At 39.2% G+C, this 27,944-nt stretch overlaps 1 protein-coding gene and 1 pseudogene across 3 annotated transcripts in view; both read left to right on the top strand.

The window, feature by feature from the left end:
* CA8 (carbonic anhydrase 8) overlaps positions 1-27,366 on the top strand; it is an 83,437-nt gene extending 56,071 nt beyond the window's left edge. The window contains exons 7-9 of one of the 2 annotated variants that reach the window (XM_079796370.1): positions 575-687; positions 8,577-8,745; positions 26,538-27,366. In XM_079796370.1, the coding sequence (XP_079652496.1) occupies positions 575-687; positions 8,577-8,711 (248 nt within the window). In that variant the 3' untranslated portion in view covers positions 8,712-8,745; positions 26,538-27,366. Of the gene's footprint in view, positions 1-574; positions 688-8,576; positions 8,746-18,415; positions 18,461-26,537 lie in introns of those variants that run through there. The other variant, XM_079796371.1, reaches the window with a different exon arrangement.
* LOC307113910 (TIP41-like protein) lies at positions 10,928-11,702 on the top strand (annotated as a pseudogene). Its single transcript has one exon. The product of its transcript is annotated as a TIP41-like protein (transcript).
* Positions 27,367-27,944: the final 578 nt, after the last annotated feature.

The raw sequence follows: 27,944 nt of genomic DNA, 5'->3' as shown, positions 1-27,944 counted from the left end.
GTTGGAATCCTGGCTCTGCCAGGTATTAGCCCTATGACTTTGGGCAAATTATGTAACCCTTTGTGACTCAGTTTCCCCATCTGACAAACGGGGCTAGTAATAGGAACTATCTCATTGGTTTTTTGTAAGGGTTAAATGAGTTAATGTTGAATAGTTCCTCCCATGTAGCAAGCTTTCAATAAATATTAGGTGTAATTAGCTAAGTCCTCCACTAAAGTAAAAAAAACACAACAAGTATGGGTACACTTTTGCTAAAGTGACTAAATTTTACATATATGTACATATCAAGTGTATATGTATTAAGTTTATATATTAAGTTTATATAGTATATTTGGATATACATAATAAACCACTGATAGAAACCACTATAAATAATAGAGGACTCATCGTGTTTTCCATCAATTATTTTCTTTATGATGATTAGTTAAGAACACATGTGAGGTTCTAGTTTAACAATGACATCAGTCTGGGAAGTGTTATTTGGACAATTTGTAGTTTTGAAAATTATTGTTGGAGTCTCAAAATTATGATTAATTAACATGCCTTTGTGTGACATGTCCACGTGGTTGCACAGATCCTCTGCTGCGTGACTATTGGGTGTATGAAGGCTCGCTCACTATTCCACCTTGCAGTGAGGGTGTCACCTGGATATTATTCCGATACCCTTTAACCATATCCCAGCTACAGGTGAGTGCGGTACCTTAAGTCTTTTAGAGTGAAGTTCTGAGTTAAAGGTTACATTTTGTTTCTGTAAAAGGGAAATGTCGGTTTTATGTTTTAACTCCCTTTAGATCAGTCACTTCTTTGCAGATGAAAGTTAAATGGCTCGAACTTGTGAAAGCAATTGAAAGGTCAGGGATGAACAAAACCCAGCCATCCTTTATGATCTGTATTTTAAAAGTCAGTTTTTATGGAGTAAATAGAAGTCGCTGAAATAGTCAAACTTTTTGATTAGTCTAGTTATTCTTTTATGGGGGTTTTCTCAAGCATGTAGAGGAGAAAGGTCTTGGGAGTATAGTGAGAATGCTGGTGATTTCTGTAAGTCACACGTGGGCTTTGAAATAGCTCTTCTTATGCTAGCACAGGAAAAATATGTATGAAGAAGGATGAGGTATTTAGAAAGAATACCCTGAGAAGTTCTGGATTGTTCTGAAGCCCAACTTTTCGTCACCTCCCTCCCCCACTGTGGGCTCTGAATAGGTGCTATAGATGCTAATGCACAGGGAAGTAACCTGGTGGAACATGAGGCAACATAACTATACTGTTTTTAAACAGGGACTTTGATATTATTATAAAAGAGGTACTTTACGTGTCTCCTATCCTCCAGGGATCGATGGGATCCCTGTTCTGGAAGGCTATATTTTCCCTTCATGATGAACCTCAAAAGGCTTGAGCAATACTCTACAGCAAGCATGTCAAATTCGCGGGCCACGGGCCACATGCCTCATTCATTTGGCCCCTGTTAGCCTTTGAGTTTGACATGCTTGCTGTACATAAACCAAGTTTTCTTTAATAATATTTTATTATATCCCCTGCCATTTTATAAGTTCACATTTATTGAGTTTATGGTTGTAATTGAGTTTATGGTTGTAAATATTTAGAGTTTGAGATATGTTTGAGACATCCAAGAAGGGGGTATAATATATAGGTGGTGGTTGGAGCCATAGTATAGAAGAGGAGAGAAAAGAAGTGCAGAGAACTGAGACTGGCAGTCCCCAGGGGCACACCTTGGACGAGTTGCCCCCAGGGAAGGTTTGAGAATTTTGAAAGTCAGGAGGTTGATGTGATGTCTGGAAGCCAGGGGAGGTGTGAAGTTCAAGGAGGGAGTAGAGAGGTGAAGAGTATCAGATTCTGAGCACACATGTAGTTAGAGATGGAAAAGTTTACTTGGATTTAGCCACAGGGAGAGATCTCAGACTTGGGGATGAGATCGAAGAAGCTTAGGGTCTATAGTCATGTGTATTTAGCATTACAGTTTTTGTTTAGGGGTAATTTTCTTTAAAACTGGTAAAAATTTTAGTGAAAAATAAAGTTTTTCTCTATAACACAATACATTTCTATTTTTTTAAACTAAGGATTAACCTTGCTGAGCCACAAGAAAGAAAATTCTCAATTTCACTTAGAATTCCATTAAAGATTTCCTTGCTAGTCTGGTTTAGGGAATGTTAATGTTGAGCTGTATTCTGAATGTTACCTGATGTTCTGTACACGTGAGATACAATGTTTTACTATCACATTGACCAGTGTGTTATGCTAAACTCCAGAGATAAATCATTGTGCCTTTGGGTCTCACTGGCTTCAAAGAAAACCCTGCTTTGTAACGTCCCTCTAAGTAAGGCCAGTGACCGTCTAACTCTAGCTCACTAAGTCATGTTCCTCGATAAAGGGGAGCCTAAGCCAATAATCTCACCTGCTCTGGAAAATAGATGACTTTTGCCCTGGTGGTTAGAGCATTGGCCTGTGCACTGGAGGGCCTCCGGTTCGATTCCCGGTCAAGGGCATGTACCTGGGTTGCAGGTCTGATCCCACCCTCGGTAGGGGTGCTTGTGGGAAGACAACCAATTGACGTGCCTCTGTCACATTGATGTTTCTCTCTCTCGCTCCCTCTCACCCTCTCCTCTTCCTTCTGTCTCTAGAATCAATGGAAAAAATATCCTCATTCCTTGAGTGAAGATTAAAAAAAAAGAAAGAAGGAAAATTGATGACTTTGCAGTTAGCTGTAGCTTTTCAAGAGGAAAAAAATTAGGTGCAGTTAGCACAAAGCTCACTAGAGCATCTGTTCAGAGGGCAGCAGTGTTAAAATGTGAACACACACACACACACACAGACACAGGCATGTATGTTAAAATGCAATTTGCAGTGATTTAGAAAAAAGTTATAATCTTAAGAGAATATACATCAGTCTGTTCTTGACTTAAGTGTCTCACTGTTGCTGCTCATACAATTTCAGAGAAAGCAGAGCCAACATAGAAACAGTCTAGAGAAAACAGTAAAAATGAGAATCTGAACCAAGAAAAATTGAGGTCTCATATTATTGCACTTAAGAGCAGAAAAAGAGATAAAGATCAAGAGAATGAGAATTGATACATAAGATAAAAGGAATGGCTAATGGCAGGTGGAGGCTCTACATAGCTGGTGATATTGAGAAATATGAAACTTGTATTGAGGAAAAAATGTTTCATCTTACATCATAGGGTTAACATATGTGATTAAGCTGCTGGGTATTAGTATGGAAACAATTGCTCTCTCGAATGCATAATCTGCCACAGGATAATAATGCCTGCACCAGCCACATTAAAGAGACAAGCTCCAAGTCATAACGCTTTCCTGTGCAGTGCACAGCAGCTGGACGCAAGGAGGAGTTTTCGGCTGAAGTGTACGGCTGACAATTCCACCCATCGTGGAACGTTCCCATCTTCCTGAGAACCAGGAATTCTAGACTATGGAACTGGAAGTGCCTGCTTAGTTGAAGTTTTCACATTATGTTTGGTTAGCATACATAGGCTAAGGAAAACACACACAATTGGATGGATTTGAATGAGTGTAATTTTCTTTATTTTAAATGATCAATCACCATTAAATGCCTTTAAGCTAAACAGTGTTCTAAGCGTTAGGAAGCCAAAGTAAAAAAAAATAATTTTTTTCAGCTCGATTGTCACATTTGGAAATGAGGTGCCATGAACATACTAATGTCATCGGATCCAACATCAGAAATTGTAAGACACAGAGCCATTAAAATGTGAACAATACTCAGAATTGATAAAAGGTGGTATTTTGATATAATGGCATATGTACAAGTATGTGCGCACACTTAGACACACACAAATGCACAGACATGGATTGATCATTAAGTTTTACTCTCCTTCCTCTTCCTGCTCCCCCCCCCTTTTTCTGCATTTCCCCCTGACCAATCTACTTCTATTTCTTACCTACCATCTCAAGCCTGTCTTTATTTCCTGTCCCTTTCAACATCAAATGACGCCACGGAAACAAAAGATTATGGATTATGTTCACATCGTTTTTCACTGCGTGGGTCTATGTTTGTTAGAACTTGGAAAACCATTTTCAACTTTGCTTCTTTTCGTCTTACCTCCTCTTCATCCTGCCCCATTCCCTATTTCCTGTGGATTGAGAAGTGGGACTCTTCCTGGCTCCCTACAGCCTGAGTGAAGGCAGGGTGTGTGCCGGGCCCGCGGGGCCTGGGAGCACACCTGGATGGCCAAGGAGGTCTGATTACGTCCAGGACTCCTCAGCAGGCCTTTCTTGGTCTTGTGTTCCTCATGGGATTTGAGGGGCTGTTAACCCTAACACCGAGTTGTTGCAGGGCCACGGCATGGTCATGTTTGAAAATGAGTTCAAGTGCTTTGGAACAATTGTGGTAAATTGTTTCCTGTGTCCGTGATTCTCGAACAGTCTCCTGGAGGTTGCTGGGCCTCTCCCCAGATTTGCTGCTTCAGCAGTTCTGGGTAGGAACTGATGCCAGGAAGCACACTTTGGGAACCACTGTTTTTTATCTGCCGGCATTTATCTCCGGCTGAAATTTCGACCAGCACTCTAGCACCAGAATGTCGTTTCTGACAGCTGGCATTAGACCAGCCCTGTCCAATGGAAACATGATATGAGCCAACTACTAGATTAAAATGTTTAGTAGCCACTGTAAAAAAAGTCAAAATAAGAGGTGAAATTAATTCAAGTAGTCTATTTTAACACAATTTATCCAAAGTAACATTTTAACATGTAATCAATATAAAAAAATCACTGGTATGATATTTTGCATTCTTTAGTCACACTGACTTTCAGAGTGTATTCTGCACTTCAGCAGATCTCAGCTTAGACTAGCGGCATTTCAAATGCTCAGTGGCCACATGGGGCGGGCGGCCACTGTGTTGGACAGTGCAATTCTAGGACTTTCTCTCTCCTCTGAGACTCCCTCTTTCCTTTCTTAAAATGCACTATTTTTAGGCACTTGTGGGAAATTTTGTTCATATTTCCAGAGTGTCTTTCATGATAGAGAGCACATCCCCTGTGGCTATATACTCTGTAAATGTGTAATTTTTGAGTAAGTTTCAGTATGTGCGGCTTATCAGTCATGATCCTAAAGTGAGGATCATGTGGCCGAGACCAGGCTGGGGGTTGGAGTAAGAACACAGTTTCCATCAGTGTTCTGGGGAAAGGCTGTGCTCTGAGCTCTTCCTTAGAAAAGAGAAAGATCAGATTAAAGAGTAGGTGATGGAATGAGAGTTGGTGTATGGACGAGAGATTAGTAAGGAAGGGGAAGCGATGATTTGACAGATGGGGTAGAAGAAAATGAAACAAACAAAAACAGCAAGGCTGCAGGACCTGAAAGGTGGATAGCTACATACAATCTCACTTTACGTATATATGTGTAGACTGTTTAAGTACAGTCTGCTTTCAGCTTTTTTTATTTGATTGCTACCATAAGGAACTATATTATTCTAATTCACATATCATCATAGTCTGATGATAAAAGAAAATAAGGTGAGAACACCAACTTTTATGTTTTAGTTTTCTCTTTTAACATGATAACCAATGATCTGTAAGTCCCAATAAGTCAGTTAGAGGATGTACATAGGATCTTGGGAACTCCCAAAAATAATTAGTGCCAAACCTCAAACCCTGGACATTAGCCCTTTAAATGCACTCATAAAGAAAGCGGCTCAAAAGTCGAACTGTGAGTGAATAGCCTGGTTGGTTCATGAGTCAGTGAAGGTTGGAATAAATGTCTTAACTTAGATCAATTGGAGTGCAACCCAGGTTCAGAGAACAGTGAATATTCAGCCCTGCTGCCTTCAGAAGATGAGGATTTGTCTCTGAAGAGTGGGATCCCTCTTTTACGTTGGTTAAAAACAAATGCCATGCTTTAGTAGAGTAGCATTAAAAATCGACGAAATCATGCATACGGATATATATGATAATGATAGTCTCTGTACTGCCTGACATTTGAATTTTGTTGAAGACTTTTATCCTGGGATATTATTTTTTTAATTTCTCACTATCTCTCATTTCAGCGTGGGATAACGCAGTATGCACTTGAAACCATTTGAAGTGACTAAAGGGTTTGAGGGGTGGTTACTTCAGAAACATTGGCATTTCAGAAAGACGTGTTTTTCTCTGTTGATGTTTGAAGTCTTCAAAGTGTTGCTCTGATCAGAGAAAAGCATTTCTTGTGAAATAGTTCTCTCCAAGAACACAGTGGTCTGAGATGGGCCCGCTGTTGATTCAGATCATCTCGTCTAGGAGCTGTTCCCACTGAAGGTGTGCAGGGGAGGCCTGGAGCTTGAAAGGCTTATCTTCAGTTCACGATACGTAAATATAAAGTTAGCCTCGCTTTAAAATAAGCTTCAAAGCCCATGAAAGTGGAGAATTTCTTAAAAGATGTTGAAGCAGTCAAGTTTCTAGTCCATGTTGCTCATCGGGGACCCTGCCCAAGGTTATAGGTTCTGGTGGCAGCTATGACATATGGTTCCATGGAAACTGAATGCGAGGAGGATGATTTTCCATTTTCCCAGTCAACTGGTTTATTTTTTTTCAGTCTACTTTTTGCGTATAAAATTGGAGTTAAATATTTATCCAAAATGCTAAAGGTTTGACCTCAAAAGAAGTTGTCTAGTAGATATCAAATACCATGTGTTTGGACATTATGCTGAATACTTTTCATGAAATATTCTATTTACTTCTAACACCATCTTTGCCAGTACTGTTACTTCATCTCCCTCGTACACATGTGGAAACTGAGGCATAATGAGGTGAAGTAATTTGGTTGTTGGGGTCTTAAGTGGCAGAACCAGGATGAGAACCGGCCTTTTGATGACGAGCCCACTGCCTTCACCTTCATAATCTTCTTTTTGAAAAAACATAGGATCCTCTCACTGACCAGGGTCCTTCCCACTCCACACATAGGGAAAACTGAGTGAAATACATTCCACATATAAGTACGGGGGATTCTCATGCAGCCTTGACTCTAGAAACTTCCCAGACATGGCATGCAATAATCGCCACTCATATCCCCACTCGAAGACCCTGAGAAGGTCTAGTGACAAACCATTATGTAGATTAAACAGCCAATGGCTCATCTGACTGGCATTTTTATATAAATACAGATATTACTTTTAAAAAAAAACAGGACAGTTGACACCTAGACTTAGGAAATCAAACATTATTGGAGACATGGAAAAATAAAATATTGGAAGTCAAATTTCTAACCTGGATTCTAATCTAACAAGCCATTTAATTTGCCCCCAACTCTATATTCCAACATGTATATGTGGGGATTGGATTAGAATCTTGTGAGATTCAACTCCTTTGGGGTCAGTGAACTTCTACTTCAGAAAAAATGCACATGTAAATTTTTGCATGTCATTGAGAGGTTTCATGGGCCCTCTAAAGTCCGTAGGAGTTTTTAGGTTTTTATTAGTATCCCTGCATTAGTTGATTCCTTGCATTTTCTTTCACTTTATGAATGTGGAGACTCTATGGCTGTGCTGTATGAAGAAACCTTTGTGGTATAACCCTCTGATACACAATGGGCTTTTGGTCGATTGATGCTGATCAAATCACATTTGCTCAGCATCCATGCAGGATGTAGGTTCTCTTGAATGGACTAGAATTTCTGAAGAGGTGGCTATGGAGCTGGGAAAAGAGCAGGTGGGCTTGGAAGTGTCAGACTTGGTTAATTTGGTTAAAGTATCAGTTTCTCCTTTTGCGTAAGGAATGAAGACTGTCTGAGTCATGTGACTGTGAGGCATTTAAATGAAATAGTAGACAACGAGCCCTGTAGATAAGTCATTCTCTGTAGATGGGAATGAGCCTGGTGGTGTTCCTCACATGTCTGCTTGTTGCTTCCATACTTCTCAGAGGGCCATGTCTGGCAGGCTACGGGTTCTTAGGGGGTATAGACCTGGAAGGTCAGAGAAACTGCAGTGTGGCTGATGGGAAAGGCCCCTGGGGACTATGGGAACAACCTTTTCACAGGTAAAGGGAAACCTTGGGACATGGAGAGGCCTCCTGAGAAAGGGAAATTAACTTGAAAATTGGTATTGTTAAGGGAGGAAGTTGGGTTTAAACTTTTGGGAAATTAGAGGTATTCTTTGAACCTGCATTCTCCAAAGGGCTGGAAGAGCAGCAAAGAGAGTCTTTGGATGAAGGAAACCTCCATCTAATAAATCTAACATTTAATCAGTGTTAATGTACAATAACATCAGAACTTATTAATTAAAGATATACTTGGGAAGCCTATGAGAAGACGTTCATTCATTCACTCTTTCTTATTATCCTACTGGCAGGCATGAAAGATTTTTGAGAGAGATGCATATCATATTTGCATTAATAAGTCCAGCAGGTTTTCATGACACCTGTACGTACTTCTCTGGTCTTCATTTCTCTTGCAAGGATCATGACTAATGTCTTAGGTCTGGAAGAATTAAGTCTGTTTTCCTGTTTTTGAAGTTTAGTTTTAATTTTCTCTTTTTTAATTGTGGCAATGTATGCATATTTTAAGTCACTCTTGTTAATGTCCGGTAAATGATTAATCTACATTTTTCTGCTCTTATTTTCAGATTGAAGAATTCCGAAGGCTGAGGACACATGTGAAGGGGGCAGAACTCGTGGAAGGCTGTGATGGGATTTTGGGAGACAATTTTAGACCCACGCAGCCACTTAGTGACAGAGTCATCAGAGCTGCATTTCAGTAGCCAAAGGGAACAGGAACAAGCCAGGCTTCCTCCGGTACGTGCAGGCGAAGTCAGGAAGTGGGCACGTGGTTGTGTAAACCTACCAGACCAAAGGTACTCCCGTGGTGATCCTGATAATTCAGCAGTATGGATTTTATATTTTGGTAAAATGTATGACACATTCCCAAGCCCCATTAATTTGGAAGTGAGGTGGTTTTTAAAAAGATTTCATGCATTGTTGAAAGGAATCTGCAATGCTCAGATTTCCCCACTAGAGCAGCCTTTCATTCCAAATGTTGCTTTAATACTGATTCTCCTAAGGACAGAGAAACAGGGATATGCAAGCACCCCTTTAGTACTTTACTGTGTCGAACCCCTGAAGCTTCAGCAGTCACCTCCTCATGACAGAGGAACGTGAAGGAAGGGACTGGAGGAAGGTGTGAGCCTCAAAGCTGACCCTCATTGTCTGACCCAGATTTGATTGTATTGTTTTTGGGGTAGGAGACGGCATATCTGTCGTGCATGAAAATACTTGTCCTATGGAAGTGCTATTATTTGGTAATCAAGAAGCACTGGTTAATAATCAGAATATGGTATTTTTTGATTGATTAAAACACAATACATACATTTTTAATATATTGAATTCAATATATGGATTCCTTACCCCTAAGGAGCTAACAAAATAAAACATCACAAACATGGAAAAGATAAAGTCTACAAAAATGACTGTACACTGAATTATTTCTTTACCTTGTGAATTGCCTAAGAGTGTGTACAGAGGTCAGCACATGGCCGGCAAGCCACTGCTTCCCATAAGAGAGTCGTATCTGTTGAAATACTTTTCTAGGTAAGCAGGACAGAGCTTTGACTGTTTAGTGGACCATTGGGAGTAGATAGTCACATATTATGCAAGCGGTACAAGGAATAGAAATCTCTGGCGCCCAGGAGCTCACAGTCTCGTGAGCTAGACAGTCAACACAGGAATAGTAAAAGGTGATCGTTTTGTCCATGTGTTTCCCAATCCAGTCTCCTTGCCTCTCTGCTATTACTACACTGTATGTACCCAGGACTCCAGCCAAACTGTCTGTTTACATCTGTGATTGTGCTTCGCTCACACAGTCCTTCCTGCTCCACCTTTTGCCTATTGAAATCCTTGCTACCCTGCAGGCCCAACTCCAATACCACTCTCAACAGGAATTCTCTGCTTCTCCTCTAAATTGTACCTCTCATTTCACATTATTTCTTCCATTTAACTTTGTGTATTTCTTATTTTTTTGGTTAGATTTCAAATTTCTTGAGGATTGAAACATATTTATTTTACTTTGAATCCATCATGACACATAACTTTGTATCTTGAATGTCCAGGCAAATTACAAGTTCCTTAGCAGTATCATGTCCTATATTCCAGTCATTTATTCCTTCTCAGTTTCTATGTTAGACACTACAGTGCCTTTCACCCTCCTAGTTTTGAAGATGATGACCAGGCAAGTTGCTTTTGGCAGGAATGAGAAGAAACTTGTAGTAACTCCATGAATGAGAAGAACAAAGAAATGTAGCAATGGAGATTTCCGATAGTGGGAATATCTTTTGCAAAGGTCCCAAGGGGCTACTCCTTGTGGAGGAGGTAAACATTTAATGCACTGGGGTACCTGAAGGAAGACCCCGTGAGCCTGCGGATAGAAATCAAAGCAGGGAGTTAGGCAGGGCCCATTCTTGGAGGGCCTGCCAGGCATGTGAAAGCATCTTTATTTTATTGTTGATGCATTGAGAACTTACACAGATGTTTTCAGTAGATCACAGGGACTGGAGATCGAATGCACTGGATTGTAGTGGAAGGACATTGCAGAAGTCAGCTGAGTAGCCAAGGTGAAAGACATGGAGGCTCGGATTCTGACGAGGAGCAGTGGAAGGAGAGAGACGTTCATGTATGTGAGACACACCTTGAAGGTGATAGCTAGTGACAGATTGGATGAGGTAGAGGAGGGTGGATAGATGAGGTAGAGGAGGGTGGAAATATCAAAGATAAGTTTTGTGTGGATAGAGTGTAACTGAGTGACAGCAGGAAAGCTGGAGGAGGCTCTGTTCAGGATAGAAAGGAAAATAAAGAGTTGAGTTGGGATGGTAATAGCTTGGAAGCCCCGGGGGCTGGGTCACAGGGAGGCAGGGGAACCCGTGTCTGCTGCCACCACCGCTCCAGCCTGTTCCATGTGGCCCATGTGGGCACCGTCTTTACTGTGATGATCCCTGGCTTCCAGATCAACCACTGGGACTTCTTTGGGCCCTGGAAGCTTACGGCAGCCATGACCTACTACATCATGAAGCTGGCAGAGGTGGAGAAGTTAGCTGATGAATTGCACGTGCCATTTACCCCCGGAATGATGTTTGGAGACAATGTTTTAAGAATGCAGCATGGTTCTGGCTTTGGGATTGAGTCAATGCTACAGATGTTTTAAGATGTGTAAACAACTACCAAGGAAGCTTCAAGTAGCCTGGACGGAGGGTGAACATTCCAGGGAGGTTATTAAACCCTCCGACTGGACCTATGCAATAGATTATAAGGGAACATTACATGGAGAATCACTCAAGTTAAAGGTAAATCATAAAGACAGAGTGCAGTTGAAAGCCAGAGAGCAGATTAAGTTTTTTTGCAGAAGTTCCCTTGTTTGAGGATGAACTTCATGATCATGGAGTTTCAAGTCTAAGTATGAAAGAGTAATGCCTTCCAGCTTTTTCCTGCTGTTGCAGTTTTTCTTGTGAATTGATGGAGTGCTTATCAGGATGAATGACAGGAGACTTTACCACGAGGCCGACAAGACCTACATGTTATGAGAATATACATCACGAGAGAGCAAAATTGCTAATTTCATCCACGTTTCACCTTCCCTCTTCACGGAACCTAATGAAATATCACAGTATTTACCAATCAAGGAGGCAGTTTGTGAGAAACTAATATTTCCAGAAAGAATTGATCATAACCCCACAGACTCTCAAGAAAATGCATCTGTGGAGTAGAATGTGATGTACCGTATACTCACCGTGGAATCTGATGGAGACCTCGGCTATGTGGATGGGGGAATTTTTATTATGACCATTGTCTTATGTAGGTGCAGATTTTTCTGTAGCCTTAAAGGGTGAATATAAAAAAGATAGCTGCAGGCAGGTTCCACTCCTCCTTACCCCCATGGCGCATGTTGAATGAGAGATGCCTGTCACTCACCAATAGTGGATCCACCATGACGGTAGCTGGAATTTTGAGAGTGGAGATCAAAGAAGATGTCTAAACTGAATATGGGGGTTGTTGGCATAGAGATTAAATACATATATATGTATAATGTTCTAATGCTGCATAGGCATTAACTCATGAAATGCTCATACAGTCTTTGAGTCTTTATAGGTACATTAACCAAAGCACAGAGAAGTTGGGTCACTTGCCCAAAGTAATGCAGTTGTGCAGCAGCACTGGAAGAGGGACCCAGGCAGCCGGACAGAGGTCAGAGTGTCCCCACGCTGGCGGTCAGGGTGGAGTGATGCCGAGCGATGCATGTTGCCACAGGACAAAGTTGAGTGTCAAGGGAGGAGGCAGAGATGCTATGTGATGCTACTTGATTCACTTACATATTGCAATGTGATTACCATTGTAGCATTGCCTAACGCCCATCATGTCACACATATATCATTTCTTTCATTGTGGTGGGAATGAGACTTTCTTCTTTATTTTATTTTATTTTTAAAATATATTTTATTGATTTTTTACAGAGAGGAAGGGAGAGGAGGAATAGAGAGTTAGAAACATCGATGAGAGAGAAAGATCGATCATCTGCCTCCTGCATGCCCCCTACTAGGGATGTGCCTGCAACCAAGGTACATGCCCTCGACCGGAATCGAACCTGGGACCCTTGAGTCTGCAGGCCGAGGCTCTATCCACCGAGCCACACCGGCCAGGGCAAGACTTCTTCTTTTTTTTAAAACAAAAGAAATACTGAAACTTTTCTTTATGCAGATGGAGGGGCTGACGATGCTGTTTCTCAGAGGGGCTAGTCCTCGCTGTGAAGTGTCTAAAGAGCTGAACGGGGATGAAATCCTAAAGAGATTTGCAGATTGACTTTTGTAGGAGAATAGACACTTCATGTGCTGTAATCGGAAGAAAGAAGAGGTGGTGGTTTATAGACATAGTGAGTCTGTGACTTGCTTTTGTTATTTAAGGAAGAATGGGGAGGCAGCCAGGAGGGGCCAGAGCAGCAGGGAGGATGGGAGATTGGAGCAGGAGAAGGGTGGAAGTGTGGGCTTAAGGAGTGGCCCAGTAAGAGGGGCAGGCAGTGAGGTGTGATGAGGTTTGTTCAACATGAATTTATGACTCTCTCCAGCCTAGGTTTAATATACTGTCTGTGATGATCAGTGACTATAAGTGACCCTTTTTAATGAAATAAGATTATCTTGAATTTTTGATCTATATCGTCCTAGACCAGAGGTGCCTCTCTAAATATCTAAATAGCCATCACTATTTTATCACTTTTATATACATACAGCACAATGAGATTATGTATATTTCAGATACTTAATATTCACTGTATGATAGGAAGATATTGTATAATTTTGAAAATCTTAAGTCAATTACAATTTGGGTATTTTGAAAAGGAGGATGGAGTCATGTCCTTTTTTTTTGGAGGCTGAGATTACTTAAAGGAGGTCATTTTTCCAGAAATTCCCAAGAATGGTGCAGGAATTCTTTCAAAGGCGACCCCAATTCTTACTTCATCCTTTTATGAATACATTTTTGATCCTTTTATCTTGAAATATGTTATACAAATCTAGTTATAGTTCTACATAAAAATTATATTGGGAAATCAGACTTATGGATGTGTGCTTTTATTTGATATTTAATAATGCCCTAAGGCAGTAATTCAAATTTTTATTAAAGTGAAATGATTTGACAGTCAGACTTTGAATTTAATGCATGAATGTTTCATTTAAGCTCTTGGAACTGAAAAGAAAAAAACCCCACACTTTTTTCCTGGTAGTTCTCTAAAAAATGTTTAAAATAATTTAGATTTATTTTAGCTATGTTTTACTAAAATAACTTTAGTTTTGGGACTTAAAATGGCATTTTTTTTTTGCATGACATGTCTAGACATCTGGAAGGCTTTGATAACCAAGACTTATTATTCCCATGAATAATCTGTAACTTTTCATATTACCATTTCAGAAGTAAGAACTCTGATTTTGTACTTGTATAGAGAGTTAGCATATAACTCACCCAGGTGCATTGCTAGTTCAGATTTCTGGGAGCCAGTTGACATTAAATGATTCTTTACCTATTGAATTTTCTATAGAAAGACTGAAAATATCAAAACTTAATAACAACAAACAAAAAATATGGCCAAGCATTAGGCCCAGTTTCTTTGTTGCTCTTGGTGTCATAATATTGGTACTAATCTACAATGAAGTGATTATTTGTCTATTTCTTTCATTGAGTATTATCCCATTTTTAAAAGGCTATTCTTACTGTCTAGTCTTATCTATTTCCCCTGTGGCTCAGGTATTCTTAAAATGCACACATGCTTACAGTAACTATAATTAATTATACTTATTTAACTTATTTTCTATAAAAAGCAATACCATAAAGCTCTTTAAATATTTCCTTTTTTTCCTGTCTTAAAAGGGGAAATATAAGTATGTCCCAAATAGATTTTTAAAAATGCTCAAAAAACGTAGAAGAAAAAAGAGGGGTGATTAAGCAACCTTCTCTGAACAATTGCTTTGTCAAACTTGCCCTCGTAATTCTTTCTGGGTCTTTGAAGTCACCCTTGGCTGTGTTGAATTCTTCTCCATGTATACTTTTGCAATTAATAATGTTGTCTTCTGAGTGTTAATGAAGCTATAGCTAGCATCAATTCTATATCGGTTTTCTTTTATAACCTAAAAGATATAGGGTAGAAAAGGATAGGGCATTATAGGAAAGGAGGGGCTGTGTGGGGAAAGAGAGAATGTCTACTTGGAATGACCATGTAGGTAAACGCTGCTATTATGCTTCCTGGATAAATGGAAAGCTCAAAGCCGTACTTTTAGTCAATAGAACCTGGACTCTCCACAATCTAGTAGTTTAACATGATGCACAGCAAGCATTAGGGTGAGGGATGAAAGCTCGATGGGTATTGCTGTTTTCTATTTACTGTATCATATAGAACTTCTTGAAAATGGAATGAAGTTCCTGAAGGGTTTCAAAATGATTTCAGGAAGAGGCCCCAATACAAGGGTGTTCAATCTATCTATTGCGTTTTGATTATGTGATATGAAATTGTTATTAACCCAAGACTGAAAATATCAAAACTGTATAGGCATTTCTTCAAAATGACTAAACAAAGAGAATACTCCCAGCTTCCATATTTGTGTCTCCCCCCCCCCCCACGCTTTAAAGAATAGTTTATTGATTTCTAGAGAAAAGGAAGGGAGAAGAGAGAAACATAGATGTGAGAGCGTAACATTGACCTGCTGCCTCCCACCTCAGATCAAGCCGGCAACCCCGGCATGTGCCCTGACTGGGAATCAAACCAGAAACTTTTTGGTGCATGGGATGACGCACAACGGAGTCACACTGGCCAAGGCCTTTCCCCCTTCTTTTTTGTGTTTTAGAAATGTTAATTATTTATTGTGCATAAAAATCCCAGAATAATTTAGTGCCCCTCTTCCCCCATGAATTCAAACAAAATTGTGTTTGGGCGGAAGAGACCATTTTGCAGTATGGGCCAACTTATATGGTGAACATTAATATATTCTCATACCTTAAATCGATTTTATGATTTTAAACCTGAAGGATATATTTTCCATAAGAAAATCACTGAGACCAGGTTGTCTCCTCTAAACATGTTCTGTTATGCCTTTCATCTCATGGATGCTCATTTTTGGTAATTTCCTCAAATCAAAATTTTAGCTTTGTTTTTCCACTTTGAGACTTACGGAAACCTTATAGAGAGGTATTCATGTCAGTTTCATTGTCCTTTATACATTGTCTATTCTCTCTAGTTCTCTTTCCTGTGATCAAGTTCACAGAGGTTTAGGAAAGCAGAGGCATCATAGAACGTAAAATCCCAGCACTCACTCCCTGCCAGAGTCCTCACCGCTCAGCCTCACGGGCCTGCTCTCTCCGTAGGTGACTCACACCCACAGCTTCAGTTGCCACTAAATACAGATATCCCACCCATTTATATTCCTGCACCAGGTCTCTCTATGAAGTTCTAGAATTGAGTGCCTGTCAGTCTGACTTTTCTTTTGGGTGTGTCAAAGGCATCTCCAACACAACATATACGAGACTGAATTTATGATGTTCCTTCATAGACTTGCACTCCTCTTCTTCACCTTACCTCACCTCACATCATCTCACATTTCCATGTATCATCCAGTTCTAGATTTTCCTTCTGATAGCTCCAAATCTATCTATCACAACCCATAAACTTAAAATCATCTCTCACCTAGATTGTTGCAAGGGCATTCTTCCTCTCTTCTACATAGGATTGTTCGAGAAAGATTTATAAAAATAACAGACATTGATGACACAGAACACTCAAACGTGTGTGCCAACTCTTGAGGGATTGGTACAAGGGTGTTGAGTAGGATTCTGAATCCACACCTGAGCACAGTGGAACACAGTGACATAACTAATTGTCACCATTTGCCATACGAGGCTGGTGGTGGTATTGTGGTTTGTTATTGCCATCCACATGAACTATAGTACTGTGGGCATCTGATTTAAATGTCTCAGCTGTTAAAGTGAAGTCTTTTAAATGGGCTTTGGAAAATTGATCTGCATTAGATCTACCAATATGTAGCTTGGTGCTAGCGATTACAAGGAAATACAGAAACATGATGAAATCATGAAGTTCTTTATTTTTAATACTTTCATTTCATTATGTGATAGTTAAGGTCCTGCTGATTATGCTAGCAAGCTGCTTACATATAGCACAACCTGGGAAATCTGAAATTTCTGCATGGAAATGAACATGCCTGATAGTGTACGGGCACTTCCTCTTTATTAGGGATGGGAGCCATCTCCTGTAAGTTAGAGAAGAAGCCACATTAGAGGAAAGGTAGATATTGACATCAGTCTCACAAAGGTGTGAGACAATGTCTTTTAAAATATATATATATATAAAAAAATAAAAATAAAATATATATATAAAAAAAGCAACACGAAAATTTTGCTCATTTACCTTGGAGATATTTCTATGTTAATACAAGCAGGTTTGCCTTGTTCTTTTGGCTACTTCAGTTTTAATTAAACGAATATTCTAGTTAAAACTTTTAACAAAACAGTAATCTAGATAATGCCCAATGTCCTGGACAAAATCCAAAATATTTATTAGGTAATATGGAGGTTTCCCTAATCAATCAAGTTGCCACTAGACAACACATTCTCAAATAAATGAATTGCTACATTTCCGTTTTCCATTACAGTGTTTTAAACTCTTTCAAAATTTCTCAATTCTTCTCATTTCAGTGGTCGCAGACTCATAAAGGCCTTTAAGCCTTGTCTGTGTAAAATATTTTCCTGGACATCTTAGAAGCATGGAGTTGAATTGGATCTCAAAACGTTAGTTAATCCAGTCTTCTGCCCGAAGTGGTCTTCAACCAAATTATTCCAAATGGTTGCTCCCCTTATCTAGACACAAACAGGCAAACAAACCCGTGTTGTCTGCGAATACCTACTTCAGAGTATTTTATTCCTGCCTAATTCAATGAGAAAAAAAACCATCAAGAAATACTGTCTGTAAAGTATTAACTAAATTGGAATGCCATTCTGGTAGTAATGTTTTTATGGTTTGCCGTAAATAAATATTTTTGATTAATGTCATCAGTTAGATTCCAACTATCCTAAGATTTATGTTATTTTTTTTTTTTGCAGCATGCGTGAAGTCCTATAACCTTTATGCTGCAGAGAAACTCATAATTTTTCACAGATATGAATGTTCATTCTGATTTAATATGGGGACAACCAACGGTTCTTTAAAGAATGATTATATTTAGTGGTTCCCAGCAACAAAATCACTGTAATTAGGAATAAAAGATTGTAAATAAGAATAACAATGTTATTAATCATCTAAGTTAGTCATTTATGGCACATTCCTGTACTTGAAATATTTCCATAGGAAATAATGCTAAAATCCACATTTACTTATAATTAGACATAATACAAACCTTCTCTCATTATAACAGTTGCCCAAATCCCAATTCAACTTAATTTCCTTGAATCTGATTTCTGGACTAAAAGCATTAAGCTTGAACTAGTGAAAAATGTATAATATGTGCTTCAATTAAGAAGTAATTAGATACTCAATCACCCTTACAACACACCAGGGATTAGGGAAGAAGGAAGAAAAATATGATGCACTGTAGTGTAGAAAATAGTTTTGTTAATTAGTTTAGTGCTAATTGAGATTGAGAAAGTGTCAAAGTATCATAACATAGGTTTACTTCTGAATTGCTTTAAAAGCTAATAGTGTTTAATATTTTAGGATACTTTGATGCAGAGAAGTGTGGAAATGACCAAGCTATATGATTTACCCTAGAGTTTTGATTAAAGTTTATGCATTCATTCTAAGGTATACATATTAGTGAGTGATGGAAGGTAAAAAACAAACGCTATTTTATATTTTAAACATTCTGTTGTATTGTACATCTAATTTAATCCTCACAACAATTCTGTGAGGCATGTGTGTTTATTCTCATTTTAGAGATAAAGAAACTGAGACTGAAAGGGGTTGAGTAACTTGCTCAAGGTCACAGCCATTAAAGTGCAAAGCAAGGATGCAAACCCAGGTAGGTTTCACTGCAAACCCTCAGCTCTTTCCACTGCACCCCATTTCAAAGAGCAAAGGGCAGAAAATTATGAAGGCCTTTCTATTTGTGCCTCCTTCTCTCTTTAGGAACAGTTCCTGGGAATGAGGTTTCTGGGGGGAAAAGGACATGCCTGGTTTTGTTTTGGGTAACATATTGCTAAAATCCCCTCAGTAAAGGGTTATATTAATTTTTGCTTACATCATTGATTGAACACTTTATATAGAGGGTGTTTTTGCCATTTATTTGTATCAATCCCTTTGTATGCCTCTCACCTCTCTCCTGTCTTTTTACTCTTCACTTTCTTGAAATATGTTCATCTCCATCTACCTAATGAAATGGCTGTGGCAAAAGTCACCTTTGATTTCTTTCTCCTTTTTTTCTTTGTTCCCATATCTCCAAATATAATACATAGTCATGGAAGAAAAGTCAAACAATACAGAATAAAAGGAAGAGGGAGCAAACGTTTCTCATACCCTCCTCTCTGATAGCTGTTACCAGTGCTGGGTGTTCGGGTGAACATGGGAGACCTGTAGCACAGTGGGGGATGGCTCGGGTTCCATTCTCACTCCAACACTAATTAGTTGTGTGACCTTGAAAAAGTTACTAATATCTCTAAGTCTCTTTTTTTTCATCACTTAAGAAGAAGACCATAATAGTGTCCACCTCATAGGGTGGTTGTGAAGATATGATGAGATAATGTAATCAAAGTTGCTTAACATGGTTTTGGTTCATAGTGTAAGTGTTCAATAAATGTTACCTTTACCATTATTTGTGTCCATTTGATCTCTCCTATGCATATATTTCATATGGATGTGCATATATATATAGTGTTCCTTATGGGATTATATTATGCAAGCTGTTTCCTATCTGCTTGATGATACATCTTTTCTTTAAAAAAAATATATATTTTATTGTTTTTTTTTACAGAGAGGAAGGGAGAGGGATAGAGAATTAGAAACATCAATGAGAGAGAAACATAGAGCAGCTGCCTCTTGCACACCCCCTACTGGGGATGTGCCTGCAACCAAGGTACATGCCCTTGACCGGAATCGAACCGGGGACCCTTCAGTCCGCAGGCCGAAGCTCTATCCACTGAGCCAAACAGGTTAGGGCGATACATCTTTTCATGCCATTGAAGAGATGGCGTACTTTTAAATGATTGTACTAAGTTGCCTTTAACTATGTAACAAAATTTATTGAGCTATTTCTCTATTATTGTGCATTTATGTCATTTCCAGTATTTAGCTATAATCAACAATACTATGGTTAATTTATGCATTTATTTCCTTAAAAATTCTTAGTAATAAGATTACTGGCTCAGAGAGTTAATTGTAATATATATATGCAAATTGCTCTTCCCCAAGAGTTGTATCAGCTTATGTTCCCACTAACTATGTGCCCAACTACACATTTATTTCTCTTTACCTTTACTAACATTGAGTATTTTCAATTTCTTTTATTCTTGCCGATCTGATTAAAAATGACTGCTACATTATGTTACATATTTCTGTGAATACTTGATTTTATTCCTGAATTTCCTGTTCTGTTCCATAATCTGTCTATTCATGAGCATTGACCAGGATGTTTGTGGCAAGAATGCATATTTTAGTGTTTTGTAGGACAAAGTCCCTTACTAATCTTTTTGACAGAATTTTCACATGTTTAATTCTTCCAGAAAAGATATAGGATCATTTTATCAGAAAGACTGACATAAAGAATATAAGATAAAGAGGGTGAGTAAAAGAGAAAAAGAAAGGAAAAAAGAATCTTGCTAGGATTTTTCATTTGGATTGTATTGAATATATAGAGTAATTTGAGAATTGATATCCTTACAGTATTAAATCTTTTAGTTAAGGAACAACGCACAGGTGTATGCTTATTAAAGTTTTTTATGTTCTTTATATATTGTATAGTTTTCTCTTCTTACTAAATTTACCCCAGTATGTGTGCATTTGGGCTCTGGAGTCGGCCTGGGGTATCGCTTGATGAGGAACACAGCATGTACATTTACTGCTCCACAACTTGGGCAAATCATTGATATTCATTCAGCCTCAGTTTCCTCATATATGAAGTGGAGGCACTGGGAGTCACACCTCTTAAAGATGTTGTGAGGATTAAATGAAACATGGCAAAATGCTCAGGACAGTACTTAGCCAAGGGCTCGCATTCAACAAATGTGAGCTATTACTATCAATTTTGATTAGTGATATTTCCCATTATATTCTAATATTGGTTAATATTATTTCATTGAAAAATTAATTGTTTAAGTCTGTCCTTGGCTTTCTCACTAATCTTTTCTATAATTTCCAATAATACTTTAGCTGATTGTTTTGAGTTTTCTTTATAGACTGTGATCCCATCTGTAAATGACAATTTTATCTCCTCCTTTCTAATTTTAATACTTACTATTTTATTGCACCATCTAATACTTTCAGAATAATGTTAAATAAATTAACAGTGATGTCTGGTACCCCTTTCTTATTTCTGATACGCTTGGATTTCTACTTCCCAAATCCAGAAGCATTTTCCCCAACTCTCTTTAAATCTTCAAAAGCATCCCATGTTCTTAAACTCTTTCTTCCTCTCTTTTTCTTCCTCGTGACCACATACTGTTTGTTACTAGTGGGTATGTTGAAAAAGAAGGTAGCTATATGCCTTTGCTTGTAATGGAAGGACATTTATCTTTAACCTTCTGTTTTGTGTATGTCAGTATTCAAGGGGCTATGTGAAAACAAACATAATCAGACATAGATTTTCCCTGAAGGAGTTTACAGCCTAGTATTGGAAGTTAATCAGGTGCACAGCTAACTCCAAATCAAAGCAGCATATAGAAACTACCCTGACATAGGGTTCTACTAGTGTACAGGAGAAAGAGACCATTCGGAAAGACAAAGCCCTTATGTCTAGCATATAGCTATTTCTTAAAAGAATCCTATTTTGGAGATGTTACATTGAATTATCTTGCTTAAAGAGGGATGTGTTAGTGTGTTATCAAGGAACTGAGCCAGACTCGCTGGGATGTAGATCAAGCCCAGGACCTGCAGTGGCCTTTGAGAACAAGGACATGTGTGCTCATGTGCTTTCTTATTTTTGATAGCTTTTCAGGAAATTCTCCAATAGTGATTTGATTTGCACTCATTCCCAAGGGTCTCCTTATAGAAGATAATTTAAGGTTCTGAAACAGTCACAGGAAAGATAGCATCTGTTATAATTATTTTGAAAGAGCTGAAAATTTAGAAGACTTCTTAAGATACAGTCATACTTCAAGGTCTCATTACGGACAATGACCATTGTATAATAGAACATTTCCTTTTATAGTTAAGCTTTTTTATTATTTATATACTAGGGACCCAGTGCATGGATTCATGCACATTGAAAGGAAATTAATTAGATGGTGGCCGGCAGGGTGGGACTGGGCGAGACGGGTCAGACACGCCCTGGAGCCAACCTCCCGCAGTCCCTCCCCAGCTTCTGCGGAGTGAGCGGGATCCCTCCAGCAGGTGGGGTCCCTTGGCCTGGCCTGTGGGGATTGGGCTGAAACCTGCTCTCCAACATCTCCCGAGGCGTCCCAGAGTGTGAGAGGGCACTGTGCAAAGTTGCTGTCTTCAGGGTGTGGAACGCAAATGCAAGTGTGCAGTAAACCATATTTGGGGCCGACAGTGCCTCAGCAACAACATAACCCATGGTTAATGTGGAATTCCACGAGGAATCAGGCTCCCTCCTCTCTGGTTTCAGGGTTTGTCACCCAAGAACCGCTGCTGCCAAGTCACTGCAGCTTGGAAGTTCCTGCTTTAGTGTCTGCCCCCTGGTGGTCAGTGCACATCATAGTGACCGGTTGGACAGGTGGAGGGACACTTAGCATATTAGCCTTTTATATATATATATAGCTAGATAAATGGGTATTTGGAGGAAGTCCCAAAGGGCAGAAAGTCAGCCTGATCACCTTTGTATATTCAAAGTGTCATTTCTTTCCTTATATACTGATTATCAAGGAATACAGTTATTGTGAAAACTTTAGAAAATATACAAATGTATAAAAAGGAACTTTCATTTTAAACACTGATAATCCATTAAACATAGACAGTTAATTTTGTTTCCATCACAACTTGCAGTAAAATAACAGGAAATAGATTTTTTAAGTGCACAAACCTACAAGCATAGCCAAAACAAAAGAGGAGATAACAGCGACAATATTTTGGAAGCTAGAAGCAGATGCTTATATGATAATGGATTTAGCAGATGTGAGGAGCAAGCCTGTGTACATGACAGAATCTCTTAAAGTCCTAAGAATTGGTGACAACAGTTACCAATTTCATTAGAAGTTGGAGTGAAAGGAGGCTCAAATCATCTGTATTGGTTAGAAGCTGTTTAAGAAGCACTTACATCTCCCAGTCTTTGGTGGGTACCTGGAGATACCCTCTGGAGATGATGAAGAGAGTATCTCTCTATTAGGGGACATAGGCATAATTGATCAGGATCAGGATACTGCAGTGAAAAGAGGGTGATTGAAGGACATCCTCATACCTCCTTTCCCTCTCGTGCCCCACTTGCCTTCCAACGCATTGGTAGCCCGGACAAGTAGCCAGAAGGTTCTTTCTGGAGAATCTGACACCCAGGGATTTCTCTACTATAGCCCAGCTGGCTCATCCTGTGGTGAAAGCACAACAGATAAGACCCCCTGTGTGCTTGGAGTCTCCATTCTGGTTTCTAGTAGTGGTTGTTCCCTTTCTTAGATATGAGAAGTTAAGGATATTTGAAGGAATCCTGTAACATATAAGAGTCCACAACAAACAGAAGAAGGCAAGTTATCAGAAAGAAAGACCTAGGAAGAGAAAACTTCAAGAAGGCAATCATTCAGATCTTCAGAGAGAGAAGGAAAGAAATTGCAACCATGAAATAGGAATGGGATGCGATTAAGAAACTGAAAACATGAAAGCAGAAATGAAAAATCTTATAGCGGAAACAGAAGGCAGAATTGAAGAAATTTCTTAGCAAGTAGAGCAAACCAGGAGAGGATGAAATAAGAAAATTGGAGAACCAATTTAGGAGCTCCATTATCCAAATAATAAAAAAAGTAGAGAGAGACCAGAGAAAGTGGAGGAGAGGAACTAGCAACAAAATTATTCAAAACATTTTCTCAGAACTCATGGACATACATTTCCAAATTATGAAGGACCCCTGAATTTCCAGTATGGTTGACCAAAATACATCCACACCAAGGCACTATCATTGTGACATTTCTGGACGCTGAGGGAAAATCACAGTGGAAAAAAAAAGTCAAAGGTCAAAGAACCTGGAATTTGAACATCAAAGATCTCAACAACATACTAGGAGCTAAAAGTCAAGGGAGCATGTTCAGAATTCTGAGGGAATTTTCATCCCACTTAGAATTCCTTACCCAAACTTTTGATTAATTAGAAATGACTTCTTAAAGTCCTTTTCAAGTATCAAAGTCACTAAAAACTTATTTCCCAGGAAACTACTGGAAAATCTGCTTCACCAAAAGGGAGTAAGCAAAGAAAACAGATGTGGGATTCAGGAAACAGGAGATCAGACAAAGAAGAAAGGCAAAGGAGATTGCCAGAAAGATGGTGACCCAAGGTTGAAGGCAGAGAGGGTGTCAGTCAGATGTGAGCAGAGGAGAAGGTTCTAGAAGAGTTTCCTTAGGACAGTGAAACTGATAGACTGCATGATATCTGAACTTCCTGAGAGCCAGGCAATTGGTAGGTAGTTTTGAACTGAGTACATAGGAAGCTAAGGTAGGAAGAATCCAAGATAATTAACTCCACAGAAAACAAAAAGTTGTGCAGGAAAAGAGGACTAATGATATATTAATACACAGAGCTCAGCTCTGAATACTATTTATATCATCACAATACTAGAAGCTGACTCTTGAACCAGCCAAAATTACTGGGAAAATGGAGTAAAGGGAATGGTGATATATGTGTGTGTGTGTGGCGGGGGGGGGGGGGGGGGGGGGCGTGGGTAGGGCGGGGGGTGGGGGGCGGGTGTCTGACAGGAGGAAAGAGGGTCAATCTTCATTCTCTATAGGAAAGGTCAACAGACAGTACTGGAATGGAGCAATACAATCATGCTGCTTAGCTTTATGGTGTTAATAATCAGCTAAAAGAGTTGAGGAGGAGGAAATGGGTGGCATATGGGATGGGATTGATAGTTTTCTTAAGAAAACTTTTAGAATTATTTAACCTTTTAGGATTATTTAACCTTCTGTGTGCATGTATAATCTTGAGGAAAATAAATACAAATAGGAGCAATTGCTACTCTCATTTTGTTACACTTTTAAAAATGTGTACAAACACAGGCATACACATGTACACACATACGAATTTTCTTGGAGTGTTTGCTTTGGGCCAGATATTGTGCTGGACCTTAGGAACCCAGAACAGTGTAGATGAGACCAAGTGTGATTCCGTCCCATGAACACTTTCTCTAAAATGCTGAAAAGTTAATTTCAAACACCTGCTATAGAAAATAATAGACCATCCAGTGTGGCAGTTCAGTTTTCAGCTAGCGAGATGTCTATAAAATCAACTGAAATGGTCACTGGTAGTTCACTTATAGGCTTTGGAGGCGATGTCACATTATATCTGTTGTCATATTACATTCTCACACAATCTCTATGAGGTAGGTATTGTGCCAGAAGGGTCAGGTAGATCGCCTAAAACCTTACAACAAGATGGTGGTAGAGTTGGGATTTGAACTTGGGTCTTCCTGATCCCAGATTCATACCCCAGATTGTGATCAATTGAAACATTTCCCCAGGTAGTATGGTATCTGCAGTGAATAAGATTGAAGGTCTGTCTTTGCGGGGATCTAATATCAAGATCACTATGAGAGTTCCTTGCTTTAAGAGGTGACATTTTCTTTGAAAACTATAGAGAAAGAAAAGCTCAGTAAGCATAGGGTATTATCTTTTGTTTCTTCTGTGAGAGAGATCTTAGGAGAATGAGTACCTAAATTCACCGGCAGAGTCTACACTCAGGTACATTAGAATTCATTCAACATTTATGGAGAACCCTCTACATCAAACCCTTGGAGCTTCAAAATGACACCAACAGGCAAGTGCAATCTGCTGCCATGTGGATGTATGTTCAATGTTAAAATGCTTTGGATTAAGACATGACCTTGAATGATTAGTGATTTATTTATCCATTTATTATTTATCCATGTACTTAATAGAATTGTAAAGGTATTTGGGAACTAGGAAGAAGTGATTATTACACATAAAATTAATGACAATAGTTGGAAGCTTTATTTTATCATTAAACACTAGAGGCCTGGTGCATGAAATTCGTGCACAAGTAGGGTCCCTAGGTCCGGCCTGCAATCAGGGCCGATCATTCCTGGCTGCTGGCCGCCGGCCCAGCCCCCTGCTGCCACTGCCGCTGGTCACCCTCTGTGTGGGGGGCGAACACAGGGGGCGACTGGTGGGGCAATCGGGGCCCCGGCGCTGCCTGCGTCCACCGCCACCCACCCCGGTTCCCCGTTTTCCATCAGGCGTTCGGAGCCTGCCGGCCAGGGGTAAGGACCGAAAGGTTGGCCAGCAGGTCAGGCAATTGGGGCCTGAGGGCTGGGGGCAGCTCCTGCGTTGAGTGTCTGCCCCCTGGTGGTCAGTGTGCATCATAACCAATCATTCATTCCACCGTCCGGTCAATTTTTATATTATGCTTATATATATATATATAGATTATTGTTTAATTATTATTAAACATTTTTGTTTAGGAAACAGTTCAAGCATTAATTTATTTATTTGGGGGTAAAGTGCTTGGTTCTATGAAATTTTGCATTAATAGGTTCGGCCACACCAGTAAAATTATGGTAGACTTTGCAGGAAATTTGCAGAGGTGACAGACTTGAGCATGAAGGTATTTTGAGATTTCTACATTTTCTTACAAAGGTTTTAGATTTTACTGTCTCTTGTTGGACTGTAACAGACTTTTCAGTCTGCTGTAGAGGAATGTCTGTAACATAATTGATTTTTTTTTTTTCATAAAGGAGGAAGACAATGGTGGTATAGTGCCCTAGGATGAGAATGGAAACGTCTGAGCTGCAGCTTTGGTTTTTCCTGAAAGCCTGCATTGTTTGTCTTCAGCTAATCCAGCTTTGATGGACATCTCTGGCAGTTGCCTGTACACATGCTCTAATGAAATATTAGGAATGGCTGTACATTGAAAAGAAGCCCCATATTATATATCACTGCTGGTAGTATTCATATTTTTTACACACACTGTTTATTGCTTATATGTAGAAGAAATGAAACTAGTTTTCAGAGTTGTTATTAATATGAATATATATCATGTACTAATGTCGAGACAGGAAAAATACATTTCCAGCATTAGCAGTCCTTCATTTCCTGTCTCCAACAGAAAATCCACTCCTTTGGAGAATAATGTAAGTCTTGATAATAAAATAAGAGTTTTGATTAAAAACAGAATACAGCTTCAAAGTGGAATGTAAAGGATTAGTAAAAATCATATCTCATGTTATTTTCTAGCCCTCACACCACAGCTGATGTCAGGCTGGGTTGTTATTATGGAAAACAGTTTGGGAATGAATGCAAAAACATAATACTCACTTTATATATTTCTGTCTTAGTAAAAGGATTTATTTGAAGATATGAATCTAATCATATTTGTTTGACATATTAGAAGCTGTGGTTTCTAAGACAAAAAAGAAAGTAGGTACCTTGAATAGCTCCTTTTCCATGATAGAAACATAAATTTAATAGTACCCCATAATAATTTAGTGTTGTACATTTTGTAAGACTTCAAAATATTTTATTCTGTGAATTTCATGTCTTCGGTATATTGAAACATTTCTGTCAAAGGTGGCCAACAGTATATTTTAATTAATTTTAAGTGTTACTGGCAAATTTTAGCATATGTTTATATATAGGTTAAGTGTGACAGAATGAGATAACTTATGTAAAACAGTAGAGTGCGTGGTGCAAAGCAAGTACTTAATAAATGTTTATTGTTATAATTATTGTTGTAAAACTAGTAACTTCAGAAACATAGTCCCGATTTGGAGGGATTTTGTGATGCAAAATATGTAAGTTAGAAATAGAAATAATACAGGTGGAATGAGCATGTGCTGAGAGACTTTAGATGTGTTGAGTATCGGGGACCATGGGGGTGTGGAAGGTGTCGGGTGGAGCCGTGGGCAGGGGGAGAAAGCACTAGAGCTGCAGCCCAGTGAGGAAGGCGGCGTGTCGTGTTGTGAAGGGTCAGGATGCGTGGCTGCGTGGACCACATCAGGGCAGCACGAGGCAGAGCCGCTGAGGGGCAGGGGCGAGCCCTGGATTCTTCCTTCCCACGGTTTCTCGCGTGTATACAGAAATGAAGAAATGGCAAAGCATGGCTACACAAACTGGCATGTTTAAACATTTATATCTTACAGAAA

The sequence above is a fragment of the Cnephaeus nilssonii genome (genome assembly GCF_951640355.1).
Source record: "Cnephaeus nilssonii genome assembly, chromosome: 18".
NCBI lineage: Eukaryota > Metazoa > Chordata > Mammalia > Chiroptera > Vespertilionidae > Cnephaeus > Cnephaeus nilssonii.
This window is presented reverse-complemented; position numbering and strand designations above follow the sequence as displayed.